Source organism: Neoarius graeffei, chromosome 10 (assembly GCF_027579695.1).
Source record: "Neoarius graeffei isolate fNeoGra1 chromosome 10, fNeoGra1.pri, whole genome shotgun sequence".
NCBI lineage: Eukaryota > Metazoa > Chordata > Actinopteri > Siluriformes > Ariidae > Neoarius > Neoarius graeffei.
Genome location: NC_083578.1, coordinates 68784667 through 68804888, shown reverse-complemented (window position 1 = coordinate 68804888; position 20222 = coordinate 68784667). Strand labels below are relative to the sequence as shown.

The 20222-nt window shown below is 41.1% G+C and overlaps 2 protein-coding genes across 3 annotated transcripts; both read left to right on the top strand.

Annotated features, from left to right (window-relative positions):
- Window positions 1-53: 53 nt before the first annotated feature.
- Window positions 54-13411, top strand: wdr6 (WD repeat domain 6). 2 transcript variants are annotated; one of them, XM_060932170.1, is made up of 7 exons: window positions 54-450; window positions 3861-3978; window positions 4199-6944; window positions 8663-8740; window positions 8916-9032; window positions 9122-9216; window positions 12768-13411. In XM_060932170.1, exons 2-7 carry the CDS (start codon window positions 3882-3884, stop codon window positions 13298-13300), a joined length of 3666 nt encoding a protein of 1221 aa, XP_060788153.1. In that variant the 5' UTR covers window positions 54-450; window positions 3861-3881; the 3' UTR covers window positions 13301-13411. The 2 variants fall into 2 exon arrangements, with proteins under 2 accessions (XP_060788153.1, XP_060788152.1); XM_060932169.1 differs by having other exon boundaries at window positions 54-474.
- A 2337-nt stretch (window positions 13412-15748) lies between these two features.
- On the top strand, window positions 15749-19604 carry LOC132893250 (uncharacterized). The gene is made up of 3 exons (XM_060932171.1): window positions 15749-17111; window positions 18070-18118; window positions 18963-19604. Exons 1-3 carry the CDS (start codon window positions 16977-16979, stop codon window positions 19397-19399), a joined length of 621 nt encoding a protein of 206 aa, XP_060788154.1. The 5' UTR covers window positions 15749-16976; the 3' UTR covers window positions 19400-19604.
- Window positions 19605-20222: the final 618 nt, after the last annotated feature.

The window sequence follows — 20222 nt, the reverse complement described above, 5'->3', positions numbered from 1 at the left end:
ATGAGGGTTAGGTATTTCCCGGAAGTATTTATTTGAGGATCGGATATTCTACGCGGCGCTGTTATTCAGACACAGACGCACGAAACGGATAAAAGTGTTTTCTATAATATGATGATTTATACATGCATTATTTACGCAAAGTACGTAACGTTGGCGTATGTGCATATTCTGTAAATGTGGAACGCTGCTGCTGCTGTTTATTTAACGAACTACTGAGTGTTGAGTTGATTTCTTGTGGATTACAGAGGCGGGGAAGAGGCAGCCTACAGTAGGTGTAGTACTCTGGACTGGGGTTGGTTAGTGCTGAAACCGTCAAAGCGGAAGGAAACCGGATACATACGTGCACTGAAACACGCTGGAGATCATCAGGATTATCTTTATAGTTATGCGCCTGCATTTTAAAGTCCCAAAGCCTATAGGAACTGAAGTGTATGAAGAAAAAAGTGTCATGTAAGAACATTCCGTAAGCTTCCTGTAAGTAAATCAGCTGTGTTGTTTGTATCCATGATACTCCGGAGCTAGGCAGTGTTCCTGAGAAAACCTCCTGACCAAAAGCATGAATGTTTGTTTACACAGCATGTGATGACAGAACAGAAGAGCGGTGAATATTGTGGTTTTATACTACTGAGCTGTTGAATTCTAAAATCTGATTGGTCAGAAGTTTTTGCTTATTTTCCTAGAAATACAACTTTGAAAATAGTGCCGGCTGCGAGTCAAATCACATCTTTATATTAATCCGCTCATTCTAATTAGTTCTCGTTTCCATAGCAACAGCGCACATTCTCAAGGACTTGTATCACAGATGCTGAACAAAAACTAATGCTGGGAACAGCCAGCTGACTACGGGTGAAAGGCGGGGTACACCCTGGACAAGTCGCCAGGGCATCACAGACACATAGACACAAACAACCATTCACACTCACGGTCAATTCAGAGCCGCCAATTAACCTAACCCCTGCATGTCTTTGGCAGAGGTGGACAGTAACGAATTTACTTAAAAGAAAAGAAGAAAGAAAGCACAACTTTATTCATCACACACTTGTGAAATTTCCTCTCTGCATTTAACCCATCTGAAGCAGTGAACACACACACGTGAGCAATGAGCACACACACATACCCAGAGCAGTGGGCAGTCATGCTAACAGCGCCCGGGGAGCAGTTGGGAGTTAGGTGCCTCGCTCAAGGGCACCTCAGCCCAAGGCCGTCCCATATTAACCTAACCGCCTGTCTTTGGACTGTGGGGGAAACCGGAGCACCCGGAGGAAACCCACGCAGACACGGGGAGAACATGCAAACTCCACACAGACACGGGGAGAACATGCAAACTCCACACAGAAAGGTCCTCGCCGGCCACTGGGTTCGAACCCGGAACCTTCTTGCTGTGAGCCGACCGTGCTAACCGCGGCACGGTGGTGTAGTGGTTAGCACGGTGCTAGCACACTGCATAGCTATTGCAATGTTATCGCTTGCTCTAAAAGCATAAAGAACTTCGTTGCAAGCTTTCTCTTGGAATAAAACGTACTTAAGTACAGTACTCAAGTGGGCGTACACCACCGTGCCGCCCACTTGAGTACTGTACTTAAGTACACTTTTTGAGTATCTGTACTTTACTTGAGTATTATTTTTTTTTTAAACTTATGACTTTAATTTCACTACATTTGAAAGAAAAACTTCGTACTTTTCACTCCACTACATTTCTATCAAGGTCCTCGTTACTCGTTACTATGAAGCAGCTTTGAAAGGGGATCTTTTTTTTCTTTTTTTTTCTAAAGCGTGATTTTTTTTTTCACAGGTGACACTGAGGCAGCCTGTCAGTAATCACTAGGGTCATGCCACATCCATAGACCGGATAAAATCAAGTTCAGTGATTTCTCCGCAGCATTATTTAACACGATCAGTTGATGGCAGAATGTAAGGAGGCGGTTCTTCTGGGGAATGCACGCACCCATGGCCATACCTAGAACCCATGTTTCAGTTTTTTGAAAGGAATAAAGAGTCATTTCGTTTTAAATGTTTGCTGAAAACTAACCACATCACGGCCTACCAAAACTCGCCATCCAACCTGCAGAAGCATATTGAAGTCTGTAAATGTTTTATTCCAAGAGAAAGCTTGCAACGAAGTTCTCTATGCTTTTAGAGCAAGCGATAACATTGCAATAGCTATGCAGTCTGGTTAGTCAAATGACTTTCTATGGATTTGCCCACCAAGTTGCCATCGCCTTGTCCACGGCTAACGTTTACACATAGCTAGTTAACTTGGACACTGTTAGTTAGCATGTAAAAACGGAGTTACGCTAACATGAATAATCTTGCCAAATAAACAGAATGTAGAAATCTTTCTTTTCTAGTAACGTTAGCTACCCAATATGATTTTGAGTTTGAAAAGAGTTTGCTAGCATGTCAGGTGGAGCGTCACTGACTAGCTAGCTTAACGTTAAACCACCATGATGGCACAGCATGCGTTCATTTTGTAAATTCACATTTCTGTCTTTGGTAACATCATTAGGTTTTGTAAGTGTTGTGGCAATAATACAACGATGCGTTGACAGAAAATGTACTTTTAATACTTAAGTATTTTTAAAAGCAAGTACTTAAGTAAAAAAATTGACTGGACAACTTTCACTTGTATCAGAGTAACATTTGAGCAGCGGGATCTGTACTTTGACTTAAGTAATGAAGTTGGGTACTTTGTCTACCTCTGGTCTTTGGGGGAAACCGGAGCACCCGGAAGAAACCCACACAGACACGGGGAGAACACGCAAACTCCACACAACCCCCATCAGCCGCTGGGCTCAAACCCAGAACCTTCTTGCTGTGAGGCGACAGTGCTAACCACTACACCACTGTGCCACCCTTTCACATTGATCAGCATGTCAAATTACATTAAAGGCATTTAGTAGATGCTGTTATCCAGAGTGACATGTAACATACCCATAGCAGTAGTTGGGGGTTAGGTGCCTTGTTCAAGGGCACTTCAGCCATTCTTGCTGGTCCAGGGACTCGAACTGGCAACCTTTTGGTCCTAAAGCTGCTTCTCTAATCATTAAGCCATGGCTTCCAAAAGTAATCAATCATAGTGTCATAAATTCTTCCCCTGTCTTGGTCGGAGACTGGCAGCACTACACGTTGGATCCTGACCAATCATTGTACACATCCTTGCGTGTCAGTGGGGACGAGGGTCAAGAAATTGTCAATCATGTTGTGCTGTAGAACGAACGTCAAGGAACACATCATACAGTAGGTGTTGTCAAAGTAGGCGAGAAAATACAGAAATTCTGACATGCTAAACTTTTCATCAGGATGTTGTTGGGTCTCATCACTGTTCTTCGATTATGTCACACGACAAGGTCCGTTTGTCATTCCCGATGTTCATTTTCGGGCCTTATGCTGAAATTTGTCAGCCATGTCAAAATCCAGCTGAATTTGTATCGTCTGATCCCAGCATAAGCCTAATAATAAACAGATTCAAAAGTGTGTTTTTATTCAACAAAGAAGATAAGGTAAGGAGCCATTTATTTAACATTTATGGAAGAAGTCTCCAGTATCACTGCTTTGTAATAGTCCATAGGTTTTCAGTCATGGGAAACAGGCTTTAACATGCTGCATTGTCTTATTAACTTCAGTAGAGAGAAAAAAAATGGACGTTATTGTGAGAGAAGAACTCTTTATAACTGCTGTAATGTAAATGATAGCAGGACCTACCTTGTTTCACAGATGTTTCACAGTAGTTTCACAGTAGTAAATATGACTATAAATGGTTGAAAAGCACTATGTGTCATTCATTTGAATATTAATAAATGCATTCTGATAACAGCAGGCCCTGTGATGTGTTATTCCTTGCGTATCTTTTTGTTGGTTAGATCGATGAGACAATAAATGAAATGGCAGGATCAGACAGTTTAACTGTCCTACAGAGCTCTGCGCTTGTGGCCCCTGTCACTGCTCTGGAGTTTGTTGGAGAGGACTACTTGTTGACAGGTGAGTTGCATGCTGGGACAGACTGGGTGTGATACATACATACATATAACATATGTTACAACATAGTTATATCAGCATTACAATATGGGACGTTAGTATTAAGTATTGAAAATCATCTACTGAACAAACTAACCATAAATACCAACACACAATAAATACAGTGCTCCTTGGAAAACATCTTTCTGTTTTCCTTAATACAGTATATCTGCCTTATTGCCAGGTGAGGGACCCATTCTCTCCGTCTTCTGTCTCCAAGCTTCACCGACACAACATGCTTCACTTAGTGTTCTGCATAACTACCGTATCCATGGAATACGGCCCAAGCTGCAAAATAATGATAGTCATGTCACTGTTCCTGAATTGGTGGAACTAGTTATTTTTGGTGGGAAAGGAGTGCGCCTTGTTAACGTCAGGCCTTGTGGCCTTAGTTTGGAGGTGGCTGGCCCTCTGTTGGAGCTCCAGGATTGGGTGCTGGATGCTTCTTGGCTAACAGGGGAGACCAGATCATTACTCGGCATGTGTCTGGCTCACAACTCTGTGCTGCTTTTCGAACCACAATCTGGAAACATCTTGTCCCTTTGCTCCTGTGTAGAGGTGTGCCTTCTCTACTCTGCACTTCTGATTGGTCCAAGCTGGGAGTCATCAGTGCTGGTCGGGGGGACCGTTTTCAACCAGCTTGTCATGTGGAGACCTGGAGGGACCAAAGGAGACAGCCAGTCCCAAGTAGAGAGACGCCTGCTGGGGCACAGTGGTGTGATTTTCAGTCTGTGCTACCTCCAGAGCGCCAGATGGTTGGCTTCTGCCTCAGACGATCGTAGTGTTCGTTTGTGGAACGTTGGCGTTCTGGGTGCAGATGGAGGGTGTGGAGTAGAATCACCCACATGTCTGCGAGTTCTCTACGGGCACCAGGCTCGTGTATTCTGCGTCAGGCTCTCACCTGGCTGTGTGTTCAGTGCTGGGGAGGACGGTGCTTGCCTACTGTGGGAATGGGAAGGGAATGGTAGAGTGGGTCGAACGTTAAAAGGTCATAGATCTGGTGGGATCCGAGCACTAGCTGTGAGTAAAGGGGGTGGATGGGTGGCTACAGGAGGGGCTGATGGGGGAATACGGGCATGGAGAGTTTTGGAGGGTACCAGACAGGTGACACAAAGCAAAGAGAGAGATGGCCAGATAGATTTGGGCTTCAGTGGGCGAGGTTGTCCAAAGGTTGTGCGTTCAGTAGGAGGCCATGATGCTGTGCTTGTTTGTACTGATCAAGGAGAAGTGTTTTTGCATCAGGATGAATCATGGCAGACAGTTTGGAATGGTGGTCCAGAATTTCAGTCCTACTGTGTGATGGAAGTAGCACATGTCCAGTTCCAGGATGCCTCTTTGTGGGTGTGTGCAGTAGGTAATCTTAATGGAGGGGTTCAGGTCTTTGCTCAACACCATCCAAATTCAGGTGTATTACTTCAAGCAGGCCAGGGGAAGGTTCATGCTTTGCAATGGGTGGAAGGGAATCCTTTGTGTCTATTGGCTTCTGGTGCTGAAGGACTGGTATATAGATGGATAGTAGAGGTGGAAGATAATGAAACAGGCTTAGGTTTAAGATTGGAGGAGCTAAACTGTTTCCTGTTGCCACCCTGTGCCAAGAGATGGCTTTCTGCTGCAGTCAGGGTTCCACATGAAAAGGGATCACTGTGGGTGTGTGGAGACCGCCGTGGTTCACTGCTGCTCTACAGAGAGAGGGAATTGGGTGAAGAGAGTGAAGTGGGTCAAGAGAACAGTGAAGGAGGGAATGATGAAGAGCAAGGAGTTTTGAGGGATGAGAACAGATGCCTGGAGAGTGTTGTGAATGACACTGCTGCTCCTATTTCCCCTGTCAACACACTGTTTGGTGTCCATGGGAAGCAAGGTGTGACAAGTGTATGTGAGCATCGGGGTTTGTTTTACAGCACAGGGCGGGATGGGTGTGTGCGGGTCCTGACAGTATACAGGAACACTCTAAAGGTGCGACGTGTTCATCGTGCCAGCAAAGGAATGGAGTGGCTAGAAAAGGTCTTCTTTCTGGATTCTGATATATCTGATGTTTATGAGGTCAGCAAGAGAAGCAAACAAGAAGACAGTGAGGAGGAAGAGAGGAGTATTACAGAAAGAGCACTTGAGAATGGAAGAATTGGCAGAAAAGAGAGAGATGGATTGAATGAAGAAGCTGAATTGAAGAAGGCTATGGGAAACGAATTTGAAGATGGTGGGAGTCAAAGTGTTGCTGAAGCCCATTTTATAATGGTTGGCTTCCACTCTATCCAGTTTGTTCTGTGGGATCCATTGAGACGAGAGAAACTTTTCTCAGTGGTATGTGGAGGAGGACATAGGTCCTGGGCTTACATTTCCCCTTCTCATGCTCAAACACTCCCATCCTCACACAGTCTCGGACAAGGTACGCTGATCTTCATCAAGCAAGGAGCTGTCATGGCTTCTCGTTCCTTGACTTCCACAGCGACCCATGTAAGAGGACACACCCTGAAGGAAGGACTTCATGGCCGAGGCCTGAGTTGTATTTGCCGCCTTGGTAGTGTTTCCAGAGGTGGAGCACCATCTGAGGAGTGGGAGGTGCTAGTTACCGGTGGCGAGGACACCACAGTAACCGTGCTTGCGGTTGAACCTGGACATGGCACGGTGAAAGTGCTCACTGTTTTAGCTGACCACATCTCAAACATTCGGACACTGACTACTGTCCAAAGAGAACCGAGACAAGAAGGAACTTGGGACAAGAGGACAAATGCATCATCATCTTCGTTCTCAACACTGCTCTTTTCTGCTGGTGGGAGGGCTCAACTGCAGTGCTACCGGCTCCTGATTGGCTGGGATGAACAGGTGAACTGGCCTGTTTGTCAGGTGACTCAGGTTGCTGGTCATAGATTGGATGAGCAATGGGAGAGAAGACGGAATCGCCACAAGACCGTAAAAATGGACCCTGAGACAAGGTGCATATGCATTCATCATAGATATACATTGCGACTTAATTAGAAACAGTAACAGATATATTATTTGTGACTTTGTCTGTAGATTGCCCTGAAGTTTCTGAGGTGCTTAACTTTTTATTTCTGGTTAAAATCAGTAATCTACAGAGTTTTGTTTCACTCCTATCTCGCTGCCATTTTAAAGCTATACTGCCTTTCAGATTTTTCAAGTGCAGGTCATGAAAAGAATTTTCCCTGACACCCAATTATTTTTGTTTAGTGGACCGAAAGCAACTGAATTTGAACTAGACAGGGACACTCTAACGAGTGCAAACCCCGCCTTTTCCCTATTAAAATACATTGGGCGAAAATTTCGAAGTTCTGCCATGACCTTGACCTTTGACCTCCAAAATTTAATGGTTTCCTTCCTGGGTGATTGGCAACACACGTACAAAATTTGGTCCAAATCGATCCATTGGTTCTTGAGATATCTTGCAGACACACAGACAGACAGACAGACAGATACACACACACACAGACTGACGCAGGTGAAAATAATAACCCCTCCGACTACTGTCGGCGGGGTTAATCACAGACTTCCAATTTTTAGGTTGTTTTTTTTTTCAAATAGAACAGTTAATGAATTTAGGGCCATGTGGCCCTAAATTCTCCGCTATTTTTGCCTGCTTCACCATGACCCAATTCAAGATACTACGTCATGCATCACATGGTGGGCTTTCCCTGTTTGCGCAAGGCATTGTGGGATACAAATTTGAAACAGGAGAGGAAAATGGAGGACGAGTGTGCGAATGAAACGTGAAAGACCGACTACAGTAACAGAAAGCGAGAAGAAAAGATGTTACATTGCGAAGGAAAGGAAACACAGGACCAAACTAATAAATATCAGCGAGCACCTCGGTGTGATTTAACGACAGAATGATGCAACTGTCAGTGCACGGTCAAAGGTAAACCTGCGCATGCGCACACGGACTTTCTCTGTCTGCTTGACTGCGCAAAGCGAGTGATTTCATGCACATTATTTGCTCGGGAATCCTCTCAAATTAAATAACTTCACAGCCACAGAATGGCCTGATATTTTGTGAGATATTACAGAAATAAACATATATTATCAGAATGACCAAATTTCAGAGGGAACTAAATTTTACCGATTTTATGAAATCGAAAGGTCGTCTCGCTTTAAACTGTAAAAGGTAAAAGTTGTGATGTAATACTGTTACATAGCAGAGCTACAGGACCTTCCAGAAACCAGTCGTAACTTCACAGATCACCAGTTGTCTATTAGTAATGGTTGATAAGGCAATAAATATGCATTAAGGTTTTTGTAGGATAATGGCCTACTTTGGCGCCTGGTGATTTATTTATTTATTTATTTATTTTGGGGGGGGGGTCCTTAGTAAAACATAGGCAAGCTTGTATTTTTAGTACATTTTGGATATTAATGTAAACCAAATCTAACATAAAAAAACAAAGGATGTTAGCCAATTAGATGTTTTTTCATTGCTAATAAAAATAGATTATTTTCTGACTTTTGGATTCTGGAATTCTCCGCTTGATTTGTATGTTGAAATGAACATATTGGTTTGTTGTGTTTGAAAGTAACCATTAGGCGGCATGTTAATATCACCAGAAGGTAACATGGCTCACAAACTCCCTTTGACTCATTAATCATGATCTTTAGAGTACATGCAGTGATTTTGTTAACAGCACTATTGTATTGACAGGTACATGTCAATGGCTGTGGTGCATGAAAGCATAGACGAGATTCTCCTGACACTCGCCTGCAGCGATGGAGCAGTAAGGTGTGTGTGTGTGTGTGTGCGCGGATTATTCTAGCTACTGTACTGTCACAGCAAGTTGATTTCAAGACTGAGTACAGTGTAGAAGCACTGACAGATTTCATTGTTGCAGTAGAGTTGAGGCTGTCACTAAAAATAACAGACATTCTCATTCTCTGTCTCTGTCTGTCTCTCTCAGGCTTTTCACTGTGGGAGAGGACAGCAGGAAGGTTGAGCTGCTCTGGGAGAATTTTTACCATCAGCGGTGTGTGCTTAGTGTTGCCTCTTATAGCCTTGAAGACCCACAGGGCAAGCAGTGAGTACACACCAAAATTACATTATTAATGTTTATTTTTTTCTTTTGTTATGACTTTCTCTTTTCTCCCTCACTCCTACCCACCCCAGGCATGTGTTGTTGTTTAGCGGGGCTACAGATGGTGCTGTAGCTCTGTGGGATCTGACTCCAGTGTTGGACAGTAAATCCAAGGACAGCTGGCACGGTGAGTCAGCAGGCTGTGAGAACTGGGCCCTCATATATAAACTACACACAGTAGGAGAGCTGGTCCAGGGTCAGATATTTACACACACATTTGCATAAATTTACATTGACATGAAAGTGAAAGATTGAAGAGCACTTGTGGAATTTTTACGCATACAGCCCCAGGGAAGTGGGATTGCTGGGTTGAAAGTTAGCTAAAATATACTCTCTGTTCATGTTAACACGAACACCTGTACACTTTAAAGCCGCCATTCTTGCAGGAAGAAATAAACAAGCATATAAACAAGTTTCATGGCAGTACATGCAACAGCAACATACCTGTGCTGTTATTTATATTTATAAAATATAATCAATGATATGGTGAAATTTGTATAAATGCTGTGTGTGTAACATATTTGGAACATACATGACATTTATTTAACATTTTATAGTAGAAATCTGTACTGTCTGTAATTTGTAGCTGTCTTTTTGTTTTTATTGACTTAAAGTTAGAACGTCTCTATTCAGGATTTTCCAAAGCTTGTAAGGTAAAGGAGGCATGAGGCACCACACTTTGCTGTTTTATTTATATATATATATATATATATATATATATATATATATATATATATATATATATATATATATATACACACACAATTATTCCACAAAATTGAGCTGTACATGAGCTGATAGCTGAGTTGCCTATAAGCCATGTACGACGAGATTGAGTGGAATAACTGTTTTATTCTATCCACATTCACTGGATTTTGAGAAACAGGGCATTTAAAAAAATTTTTTTTGCAAAGTCGATAAATAAAAACTTTGTACAAAACATTTGACACAATCATTTCCACTTAGAATGTGAACAAACCGGTGAAATGACAGGAGCAATTTGTGAAAAATGCTATAATAATAATTCTTGAAAAATAAAAAAAATACGTTCTTACCATCAAATACTTTTATTCCATGTTTTCTTGCTTTTTTTGTATTTTTGGGGGGTTTTGATTCCGAGTAGAGTTTTTATTTCATCCTCGGTTGGTTTAGCAACACGCGTCATCATTTTGTTTTTCTCTACTCACGGTATATGAGCTGATATACTAGTAGTAGAGTAGCCAATCCGAGCATGCGATTGCTCATATCCAGTGAATGTGGATAGACTGTGTGTGTGTGTGTGTGTGTGTGTGTGTGTGTGTGTGTGTGTGTGTGTAATACATGGTATAAATAATGTAGCATTTATTAACAGTGTAATAGAACAAACACATAATTACAAATTAACTGGTATCAAATCCAGTGATAAAAGTGCAACAGTTTTCCAAGAAGTCAGCTTTTTCCAGTATAGCCTATTCCCTAAAGGTGTGAGACAATAAGCCCCCAGCAGAAAAGTCCAACTTTGAATTTCTATTTCATTTCATTGGCTACAGTTATCACGCATTGTGACTGGCTTCAGATTAATCTGTAATAAATAATGTCTGACATGCTGGTGATAAATTCCATGCATTTTCAGTGTAGTGTGGCTTAATACCTTACAAGGCCTAATGCCCCCTTTGACTTGCTTGTTTTGAGTCATTTCTACTGACCATGTGACTATTATGTTTTTCAGCCAGTAATTTGTTAGTGAGTGGGAATGGTTAATTAAGTTGCAGTGCTGTAGCACAGCAACCTATGGGCTCCCCTAGGGGAGCCCATAGGTTGCAGTGCAAAGCACTGCAACTATTGTTCTTCTACGTGTTTCTTCTTCTTCTTCCGTATTCTTCCTCCTACGCAAATTTTGATTTCGAATAACTCAATAACCATACGTCGCTCACAGACAAACAATATATCAAAACGTGCGGCTCGATCGGACTCGCTATGCTCTTACTTTTCTCTACAGAATACGATTTTTTCGCGACTATGTCGCGAAAAAATCGTCCAAAAAAACCCCATTCATTTCTATGGAATTAATTGAAAAAAAAGCACTTTTTCAACGTTTTTCAAACGTCCGCTGCTCTGGCATGCTTTCACCTAGAGACGTGATTCAAACTCTAAAACGTAGGAAAACTTCTCCTCTGTGGATCTGGCATTCAACTTTTCTGCTAGGTTCTACACTTTCAGATCAGTCCCGGCTCAAACGCCATGTGGGTTCTGGGAGAAAATCCGGCTTTTGAATGGGTGTCTATTGCGTTACACACCAGTGAAGCTCGTTAACTTAGAGTGGAGAGAGGTTGAAAATAAAGCTCAAACTTTCTCGCTTAAACTGTGTTTTCAGCCACAAATTTCACTCTACAGACATGATTTTCTCAAAAGTAGTAGTAAAACTTGTCCTGATTCACACAATGTGTCTAACTAAACGATAGGATTTACAGTTTTTGAATGACAAGCGTCAAACTGAGGACAGGGCAGCTGACAGGCCTCATTGACACCCATTATAAACGTGAGAGAAAAGTCACTCGTTTTTAAATCGCTCTAGTGTTGTTATTTTTAACACGACAGACAAAAAAATACATCATTTTATTCAGGAGACCCTTCTAGCGCTCACTGTGAAAGAATTTTGTGAATAGCTGCTTCCGTTGTCGAGTTATTTGTCATTGTTCGAGGCCTGGTCCTTAGCAAAATACAGCAGACACCTGACAAAATCTTGTGTGTGTGTGTCTTAACCTGCTCAGGCCCGTCACCATGCCGACTGGCTTCAGTAAGGGAGCAGAGAGGGGAGGGGGCGGCTGTCTCAAGCACACACATAAATCATGGCATTGTAGCTTCATAGCAGGTCACACAACCATACGTCGCACACAGACAAACAATATATCAAAACGTGCGGCTCGATCGGACTCGCTATGCTATTACTTTTCTCTACAGAATACGATTTTTTCGGATCAGTCCCGGCTCAAACGCCATGTGGGTTCCGGGAGAAAATCCGGCTTTTGAATGGGTGTCTATTGCGTGACACCCCAGTGCAGCTCGTTAAGTCAGAGTGGAGAGAGCTTGAAAAAAAAGGTCAAACTTTCTCGCTTAAACTGTGTTTTCAGCCACAAATTTCACTCTACAGACATGATTTTCTCAAACGTAGTAGTAAAACTTGTCCTGATTCACACAATGTGTCTACCTAAACGATAGGATTTACAGTTTTTGAATGAGAAGCCTCAAACTGAGAAGAGGGCAGCCGACAGGCCTCACCTTAGCCGCCCACTTTATTAGGAACACTTCTGTTCGTACATACAAACTACAAACACTCTTCTTAGAGTTTATTTTATTTTTAAAAGGGACAGTGCACAAATTAAACATTATCCTTGTGGTTAGGACAGATGTCTGTCCCAGGTTATAGCAGTACATGCTAATTTCCGCCTGTAGTCACTTTGGTTATACTCTTGAATAGCTCTTCTTCATGACGGCTGCTGTCTCAAGCACACACATAATCATTGCATTGAAACATCATTGCAGGTCACACATTCACGGCCAGCAAACATGCGTGACCGAATTGCTTCGCGCACTGCATCCTCTCACAATTTCCCCCGGGGAATTGTCCGGTCTAGTTTGCTTCTTGCTATAATCATTATATTGGCTATTCATGTGTATGTGTTTTATCTGTTTCTTTAGGTCCATCTGCTCCTTGCTTCTCTCTCCCTGTTCATCAAAGTGGAGTAAACACCATTGTAATATCTAATGAAGTGGGACAAATGGACAAAGACATCATCACTGTAGCTAGTGGTGGAGATGATGGACAGCTGTCACTGATAAAGATTCGAATGCAACTCCATCAAAAGGTCATGTATCCAGAGCTGCTCTCTCATCGGACAGTAGCATTAGCACACTCTGCCCCACTAACAGGCCTGAGTGCTTTTAACTGTACAACACTGGTGTCCACGTCTCCAGACCAGCGCGTGTGTGTGTGGCGTGTCTGCTGTGACGGACTTTGGCAACAAGTGACAGTGTTCTCACACACTGCAGATGCTGCGGGATTGTGGGCTTGGCACAAGAAGGGGTCAGATTTACAGAGTAGAGACTATGTGGTGGTTTGTGGGCAGGGCTTGCAACTCTTGAAATTAACGGCAGAGAATGATCCAGAGAGAAAAAGAAAAGAAGAGCAGCGACAGAAAGTGATATTTGAAGACCGGTTTGTCAAAATATAAGCTGTTAAAATATTAATTAGCTGATTCAGAGGACTGACCAAAGCAAACACAGACTGAATTTTACTGTATCTTTTGAACATTGAAAATAAAAGATATTTTAGTTTACGATAACCTGTTTTCTACATGTTCTTTAGGTTGGGGTTCTGTGTGTGAGAGAAAGAGAGGATACTTTAGAGAGGCCTGTACAGTAGGTCTGTCAGTGAATACAACTCATGTGGGTTATCCAAGTGGTCATGTAAATGACATAATACAAAATCCTAAATATTATAAAAGCTGGGTGGCACGCTGGTGTAGTGGTTAGCGCTGTCGCCTCACAGCAAGAAGCTCCGGGTTCAAGCCCCATGGCCGACGAGGGCCTTTCTGTGCGGAGTTTGCATGTTGTCTGCGTGGGTTTCCTCTGGGTGCTCCGGTTTCCCCCACAGTCCAAAGACATGCAGGTTAGGTTAACTGGAGACTCTAAATTGACCGTAGGTGAATGTGATTGTGAATGGTTGTCTGTGTCTATGTGTCAGCCCTGTACTGGCGACTTGTCCAGGGTGTACCCTGCCTTTCGCCCGTAGTCAGCTGGGATAGGCTCCAGCTTGCCTGCAACCCTGTAGAACAGGATAAAGCGGCTAGGGATAATGAGATGAGATGAGATGATAAAAGCTGCATCTCAAGTAACATGATAATGACACTTGGACTCTAACCACTCGAAGGACAGCATTTTGTTCAATTTACAAAAATAAAACCTCCCAAATTAAATATTCACCTCATTTCATCAGCAGCCAGTAACCTTGAGTCAAATGTGCTTCCAACTGACAAGAAATATAAAACATGATGAAAGATATACAGTGCTTTGTAATGTACAGTGTCTTGCAAAAGTATTCATCCCCCTTGGTGTTTGTCCTGCTTTGTTGCATTACAAGCTGGAATTAAAATGGATTTTAGGGGAATTAGCACCATTTGATTTACACAACATGCCTACCACTTTAAAGGTGCAAATGTTTTTTTTTTTTTTTTAATTGTGACACAAAGATTAAGATGAAAAAAAAAACAGAAATGTGGAGTGTGCATAGGTGTATATCCCCCCCCCAATTCCTCAATAATCCCCACTGGGATTTTTGCCCATTCCTCAAGGGATGGTCCAACTCCTTCAAGTTAGATGGGTTGCGTTGGTGTACAGAAATCTTCAAGTTATGCCACAGATTCTCAGTTGGATTGAGGTCTGAGCTTTGATTAGGCCATTCCAAGACATTTAAATGTTTCCCTTTAAACCACTCCAGTATAGCTTTAGCAGTATGTTTGTCATTTGTCATGCTGAAATGTGAACCTTCATCCCAGTCTCAAACCTCTGGCCGACTCAAACAGGCTTTCCTCCAAAATTGCCCTGTATTTAGTGCCATCCATCTTTTTCCTTCAGTCCTGACCAGCTTTCCTGCCCCTGCAGATGAAAAACATCTCCACAGTATGATACTGCCACCACCATGCTCCACTGTAGGAATGGTGTTCTCAGGGTGTTGGGGTTGTGCCATACATGACATTTCCCATGATGGCCAAAAAGTTCAATTTTAGTCTCATCTGACCAGAGAATCTTCTTCCATGTGTTTGGGGAGTCTGCCACATGCTGTTGGGCAAATTCCAAATGTATTTTCTTATTTTTTTCTTTAAGCAGTGGCTTTTTTTCTGGCCACTCTTCCATAAAGCCCCACTCTGTGGAGTGTATGACTTAAAGTGGTCCTATGGACAGATACTCCCATCTCCGCTGTGGGTCTTTGCAGCTCCTTCAGTGTTATCTTTGGTGTCTTTGTTTCATCTCTGATTAATGCCCTCCTTGCCCGGTCTGTGAGTTTTGGTGGGCGGCCTTCTCTTGTCAGGTTTGTAGTGGTGCCATATTTTTTCCAATTTGCTATAATGGATTTAATGGTGCTCCATGGGATATTCAATGTTTGGGATTTTTTTATGACCCAACCCTGATCTATACTTCTCCACAACTTTGTCTTTGGCCTGTTTGGAGGCTCCTTGATTTTCATGTTGCTTGCTTAGTCGTGTTGCAGAGTCAGGGTCCTTCTAGAACAGGTTGATTTATACAGACATCATGTGACAGATCATGTGACACTTTGATTGCACACAGGTGGATCTTAATCAAGTAATTATGTGACTTATGAAGTGAATTGGTTGGACCAGCTCTTATTTAGGGGTTTCATACGAAAGGGGGTGAATACCTATGCACACTCCAGATTTCTGTTTTTTTTCATCTTAATTATTGTTTGTATCACAATTAAAAAACAAAACAAAACAAACGAACAAAAAAAAAAACATTTGCACCTTTAAAGTGGTCGGCATGTTGTGTAAATCAAATGGTGCAAACCCCCCAAAAATCCATTTAAATTCCATCTTGTAATGCGACAAAACAGGACCAACACCAAAGGGGATGAATACTTTTGCAGGACACTGTATATTAAGAAAATGTACAGTACACAAGGGTTTATTACAACTATTTTGCTATTGGGTTAATAATTAGGAGAAAAAACACTTGTTTCATAGGAAAATAATAAATGACAGGATCAAATGATGTGGCCTAAAGTGAAGTGGAGTTTCTGTAACCTGAAGACTTTCTCATACTTTTTATGAGTTATTATTAGAGAAACTACAGCTTGTTAGAATTAGTGCATTAATAGAAACCTTGTCACTGGAACTGGAGCTGATGTTATAGAAAATTAATCAACATCTTCTGACAGCACAGAGCTGACCATTCAAAAATACTGTGGTGTAAAACAGTTTATTTCCTTACAAACTTAAGTTGCTAAAAAAAAAAAGGAAAAATAATGTAATGATGTTACTTCTTGCTATAAATGTAATTCAATGAAAGGCTTCACTACTTGTATCATATATGCAGATTATTTAGGCTCCAGCTTGCCTGTGACCCTGTAGAACAGGATAAAGCAGCTAGAGATGATGAGATGAGATGAGATTGAATCATATACACAATTTAATGAAAGTTAAATTACTGCCTTAATCTTTTTTATCTTTCTTTTTTGCAGGCATTACTTTACACACATAAATGCACTCTGTGATCGCATACAGGCTTATGGGGCAATTGACTGTGCGGATGTGCATATGTGTGAGTCAGTGAAACAGGGGTCAGTATCAGGGGGCTTGGTTACATTGGTGACCATAAATATTTTACTCTCTTCTCAGCTTTCTCTTTGTTCATGAAGTTACCTGCTGCCAAACACTCTAACAAACATGTGAAATAAAATGGGAGGATAAAGAGTTCAGTGCTTTTGAGGAGTCAGGTCCATAGACATTGAGTTTACTACATTAATAAGCATGCATAGGGAGAAAGTGTACTCAGTTGCATGTGAAGTAGGAGTGGACGACTACCAAAAACATATTTATGGCAAAAGTTGAGCATGGGAAAAAATAAAGACAGACCTGAGTGATACTGAATTACCAAGTATATGAAACTACAGAGTGAAGAAAAGCTGACAGAAGGTACTGGAAAATTTTTTTTTTTTTTTTTTGTGTGTGTGTGTGTGTGTGTGTGTGTGTGTTTAAATATTAACTTTAGCCCAACTGTACAATCTTTTACTATGATTTTACTTCGTCCTGTATTCTCACTAATTAGAGTCCATAGTCTTATAGTTTTACTAAGTGCAATGTCCTGTGTGTCAGTCTTGAGTGTGAACTCATTATGGAAGGAAGGATGTCACATTTCAACAGAGCCTCAAAACACAAATGTGATGGAAAAGAAAGAAATGAAAGAACAGCACAGAGACAAAAGAGAAAAGGAGCTAAAAATATCAGTATTGCCAGTTGTTCAACAGAGGTAATAATTCACACTCGAACATATAGCCAGATAATTAACAGTTAGTCCATGAAATCGAGTTGTACATGAGCTGATAGCCGATGAGGTGCGTAGCACCGAATTGGCTATAAGCCATGTACAACAAGATTGAGTGGAATAACTGTTTTATTCTATCCACATTCACTGGATTTTGAGAAACACGGCATTTTTATTATTATTTTTGAAAACTCAAAAACTAAAAACTTCATACAAAACGTTCAAAAAAATCATTTCCGCTTAGAATGTAAACAAACTGGCGAAATGACACTAGCAATTTGTGAAAAATGCTATAATAATAATTCTTGAAAAATTAAAAGATATGTGCTTACCATCACACACTTTCATTCCATATTTTCTTGCTTTTTTTTGTAATTTTTGGGGTTTTGTTTTTGAGTAGAGTTTCTATTTCGTCCTCGGTTGTTTCAGCAATACGCTCTGCCATTTTCTTCTTTGTCTTTAGGGTATTTTTGGTGATTGGCAAACCAACTTAAAGGTGCATTACTGCCACCGACTGGGCTAGAGTGTGGAACGGGAGATATTGAGGGGGGGACTATATTCTTTTAGCTATTTCTGTTTCTTTAAAATACTTGAGAACAAAATGATATATCTGATTTGATGTGCTCTGCCATTTTGTTTTTCTCTACTCATGGTATATGAGCTGATAGCCTAGTAGTAGTGTAGCCAATCAGAGCACACAATTGGTCATATCCAGTGAATGTGGATTGAATAATTATTAATACACCTACTTTTCTGTACAAAAAACCTTACATATGTAATATATACTGTATTTATGCACACTTATGCAATATATTTTTAGCTCTTACCCGTATGTATACTATATAAGCTTACAGTATACAGTAAATCCACAATTAAAGCCATGCATACACGTTACCAGCTGTAAGAAGAACATGATGTGTGATGATGTTATCTCACCCCACAGGCTGGTGAGAGGCTTCCTCTTATTGGCTCTTTAAAAACCAGGGCAACGGGTATGTTTCTTTTGAATCATTTGGCATCATTTCGGAAATGTATAAGTTGTATTATATTACTAATAATATATTTAATTGATATATTTGCCTCAAAGATATATTTACGTGTGAAAAGTTGCCTACATATAATGGCTTTTAAGCTAAAAGCCATGTTGCTCATCAACAAAATGGGTTGATTTCTTTAATTGTCCATTTGATAGCCTGTTATCAGGTTTCTCAAGAGGGATGTTCACTTTCATCTCAAGCTTAACAACTGATAACAGAGGAACATGATTTGCTCAAGACAATTTATATTACTGCAAAGATGCATGTAAGAGGCCAGACTGAACATACCCTGGCCAAAAGACACACTGGAACATAGAACAGTTTAATAAGCGCTGATAAGCTACGACTCTGTGATTTTCCACAGCTGATAAGCTATGACTGCTCTTGAAACTATTATATAAGACTGCAATGTTACATAAAGAATAAAACATGACAGTGGATGCTGTTGTAGGAAAATTCATCAATGGGGTAAATTTGATGACACAACATATTGGTTGAATGCTCGAAGGTGTTAAATACATTTCTATAATAGCAGCTCTGAAAGTAGTTCCAGCTCAAGGAAAATCACAGAGTTTATATTATTGTGTTAATTTATTATTTCTGTAGTAACAGCTCATTCATAGGGCAAACACGTTCTTCAATATTGCTGGAAGAATTCTCCAACGTCAGAGCTTTATAACAGCCAAAGACGAAGCATTCAAAGTGTTTCCTGTTGTGCAGATTATGGCATATTTATCCAAGTGTGCACTTTATTATCCATTCTAATATCCTGTACCTGCTGTTTTTCTCCATCCTTCAGAGAAATCAATCATCACCATTCAGGCTGGGAAAAGAAAGCATGCTCAGTCTCTCATCTCTACTGCCCTTCAGAACAACTTCATGGCACCCTGGGAAGGTTCCTCCAACTCTGAGTCCTCTTTTATCAGCATTCTTTCCCCTCCATCTCCTCGACCACCTCCACCGATCATGTCATCTGAGATTTTTCCAAATCCACCACAGGCTATTCGAGACACACACTCCGAGAGTGAACAAAGTGTTCATGTGAAGCGACGACTCCTCCCTTTGAGAAGACCCTCTAGACCCCAGCGCTTTCCTCCATTACGCCAAGTTACCAATCTCAGTTTTTCACGAAACTTCACATTCTCGTTTTTTGAGCTGCCATGGCATCAGTCAGTGCAAAATCGAGCAAATCAACTCAAAGAGATTGTTGTGCTGCTGAGGAAGATCCAGTACTGACTGAACTGCATCCCTTTATTATTACTAACATAAAAAATGGTCAGAGTCGGCACAATTGTTTATATTTATGTAATTAGCCGAGCTGACCAGTCACTTTGCTTAAATGAGTTTGATTGAATGAGTTTTTAAGCTCGGTAATTTAAAAACAAGTGTCAAATTGAATCAAACAGTAATATTAATAGGAATATTTAATAGGGCATTTTTCACTAGGTTGTTTTGTAGATCACATTCTGCAACAACATAACCACATCTATATCTCAGTAACTTCAATATTTGGATTAAATTGTCATGTAATAAAACCTTTTTCTTTATTTTACAACATTTTGAGCATGGCCCACATCATGAGTAATTTAATGTTTTTCATGATTTTCCTTGATAAGCCTTCATTGCCAGGTCATGATGGAAATGAGGTCAATCAAAAGGTCAGAGATCACTGACATCTGTGTTTACATCTGTTAAACACAGGCATAATCAATGGCCTGCAGTTTCTAAAAAAATCATATATTTCGAAGGCATTCATGACAATGGAACAGATGAGTGGCAAGAATGCTAAACCTGGACCTAAGTATAAGTTAACTGGAAGAATTCTCAAATTCATATAAAGATTGCTTATCTGTCTTAGGGTCATGGGGGACACTGGAGCCAATCCAAGCTGACTTCAGGCAAGAGGCGGGGTTCACCCTGGGCAGGGTTATTATTGCAGGGTTAACACAGAGACAAACAGCCATTCACACTCACGTTCAGACCTAAAGGCAATTTAGATTCGCCAGTTGACCGAATCTATATGTCTTAGGACTGAATCTGTATGTCTTAGTCAGTGTTC

Excerpts from the sequence above, each read along its gene's own strand:
- wdr6 (XM_060932170.1), top strand. The coding sequence starts at position 3,882 with ATGGCAGGATCAGACAGTTTAACTGTCCTACAGAGCTCTGCGCTTGTG. Across the intron at positions 9,033-9,121 it reads GAAGACCCACAGGGCAAGCA|GCATGTGTTGTTGTTTAGCG; the intron begins GTGAGTACACAC and ends TACCCACCCCAG. Across the intron at positions 9,217-12,767 it reads ATCCAAGGACAGCTGGCACG|GTCCATCTGCTCCTTGCTTC; the intron begins GTGAGTCAGCAG and ends CTGTTTCTTTAG.
- LOC132893250 (XM_060932171.1), top strand. The coding sequence starts at position 16,977 with ATGGAAGGAAGGATGTCACATTTCAACAGAGCCTCAAAACACAAATGT. Across the intron at positions 17,112-18,069 it reads TTGCCAGTTGTTCAACAGAG|GCTGGTGAGAGGCTTCCTCT; the intron begins GTAATAATTCAC and ends CTCACCCCACAG. Across the intron at positions 18,119-18,962 it reads TTTAAAAACCAGGGCAACGG|AGAAATCAATCATCACCATT; the intron begins GTATGTTTCTTT and ends TCCATCCTTCAG.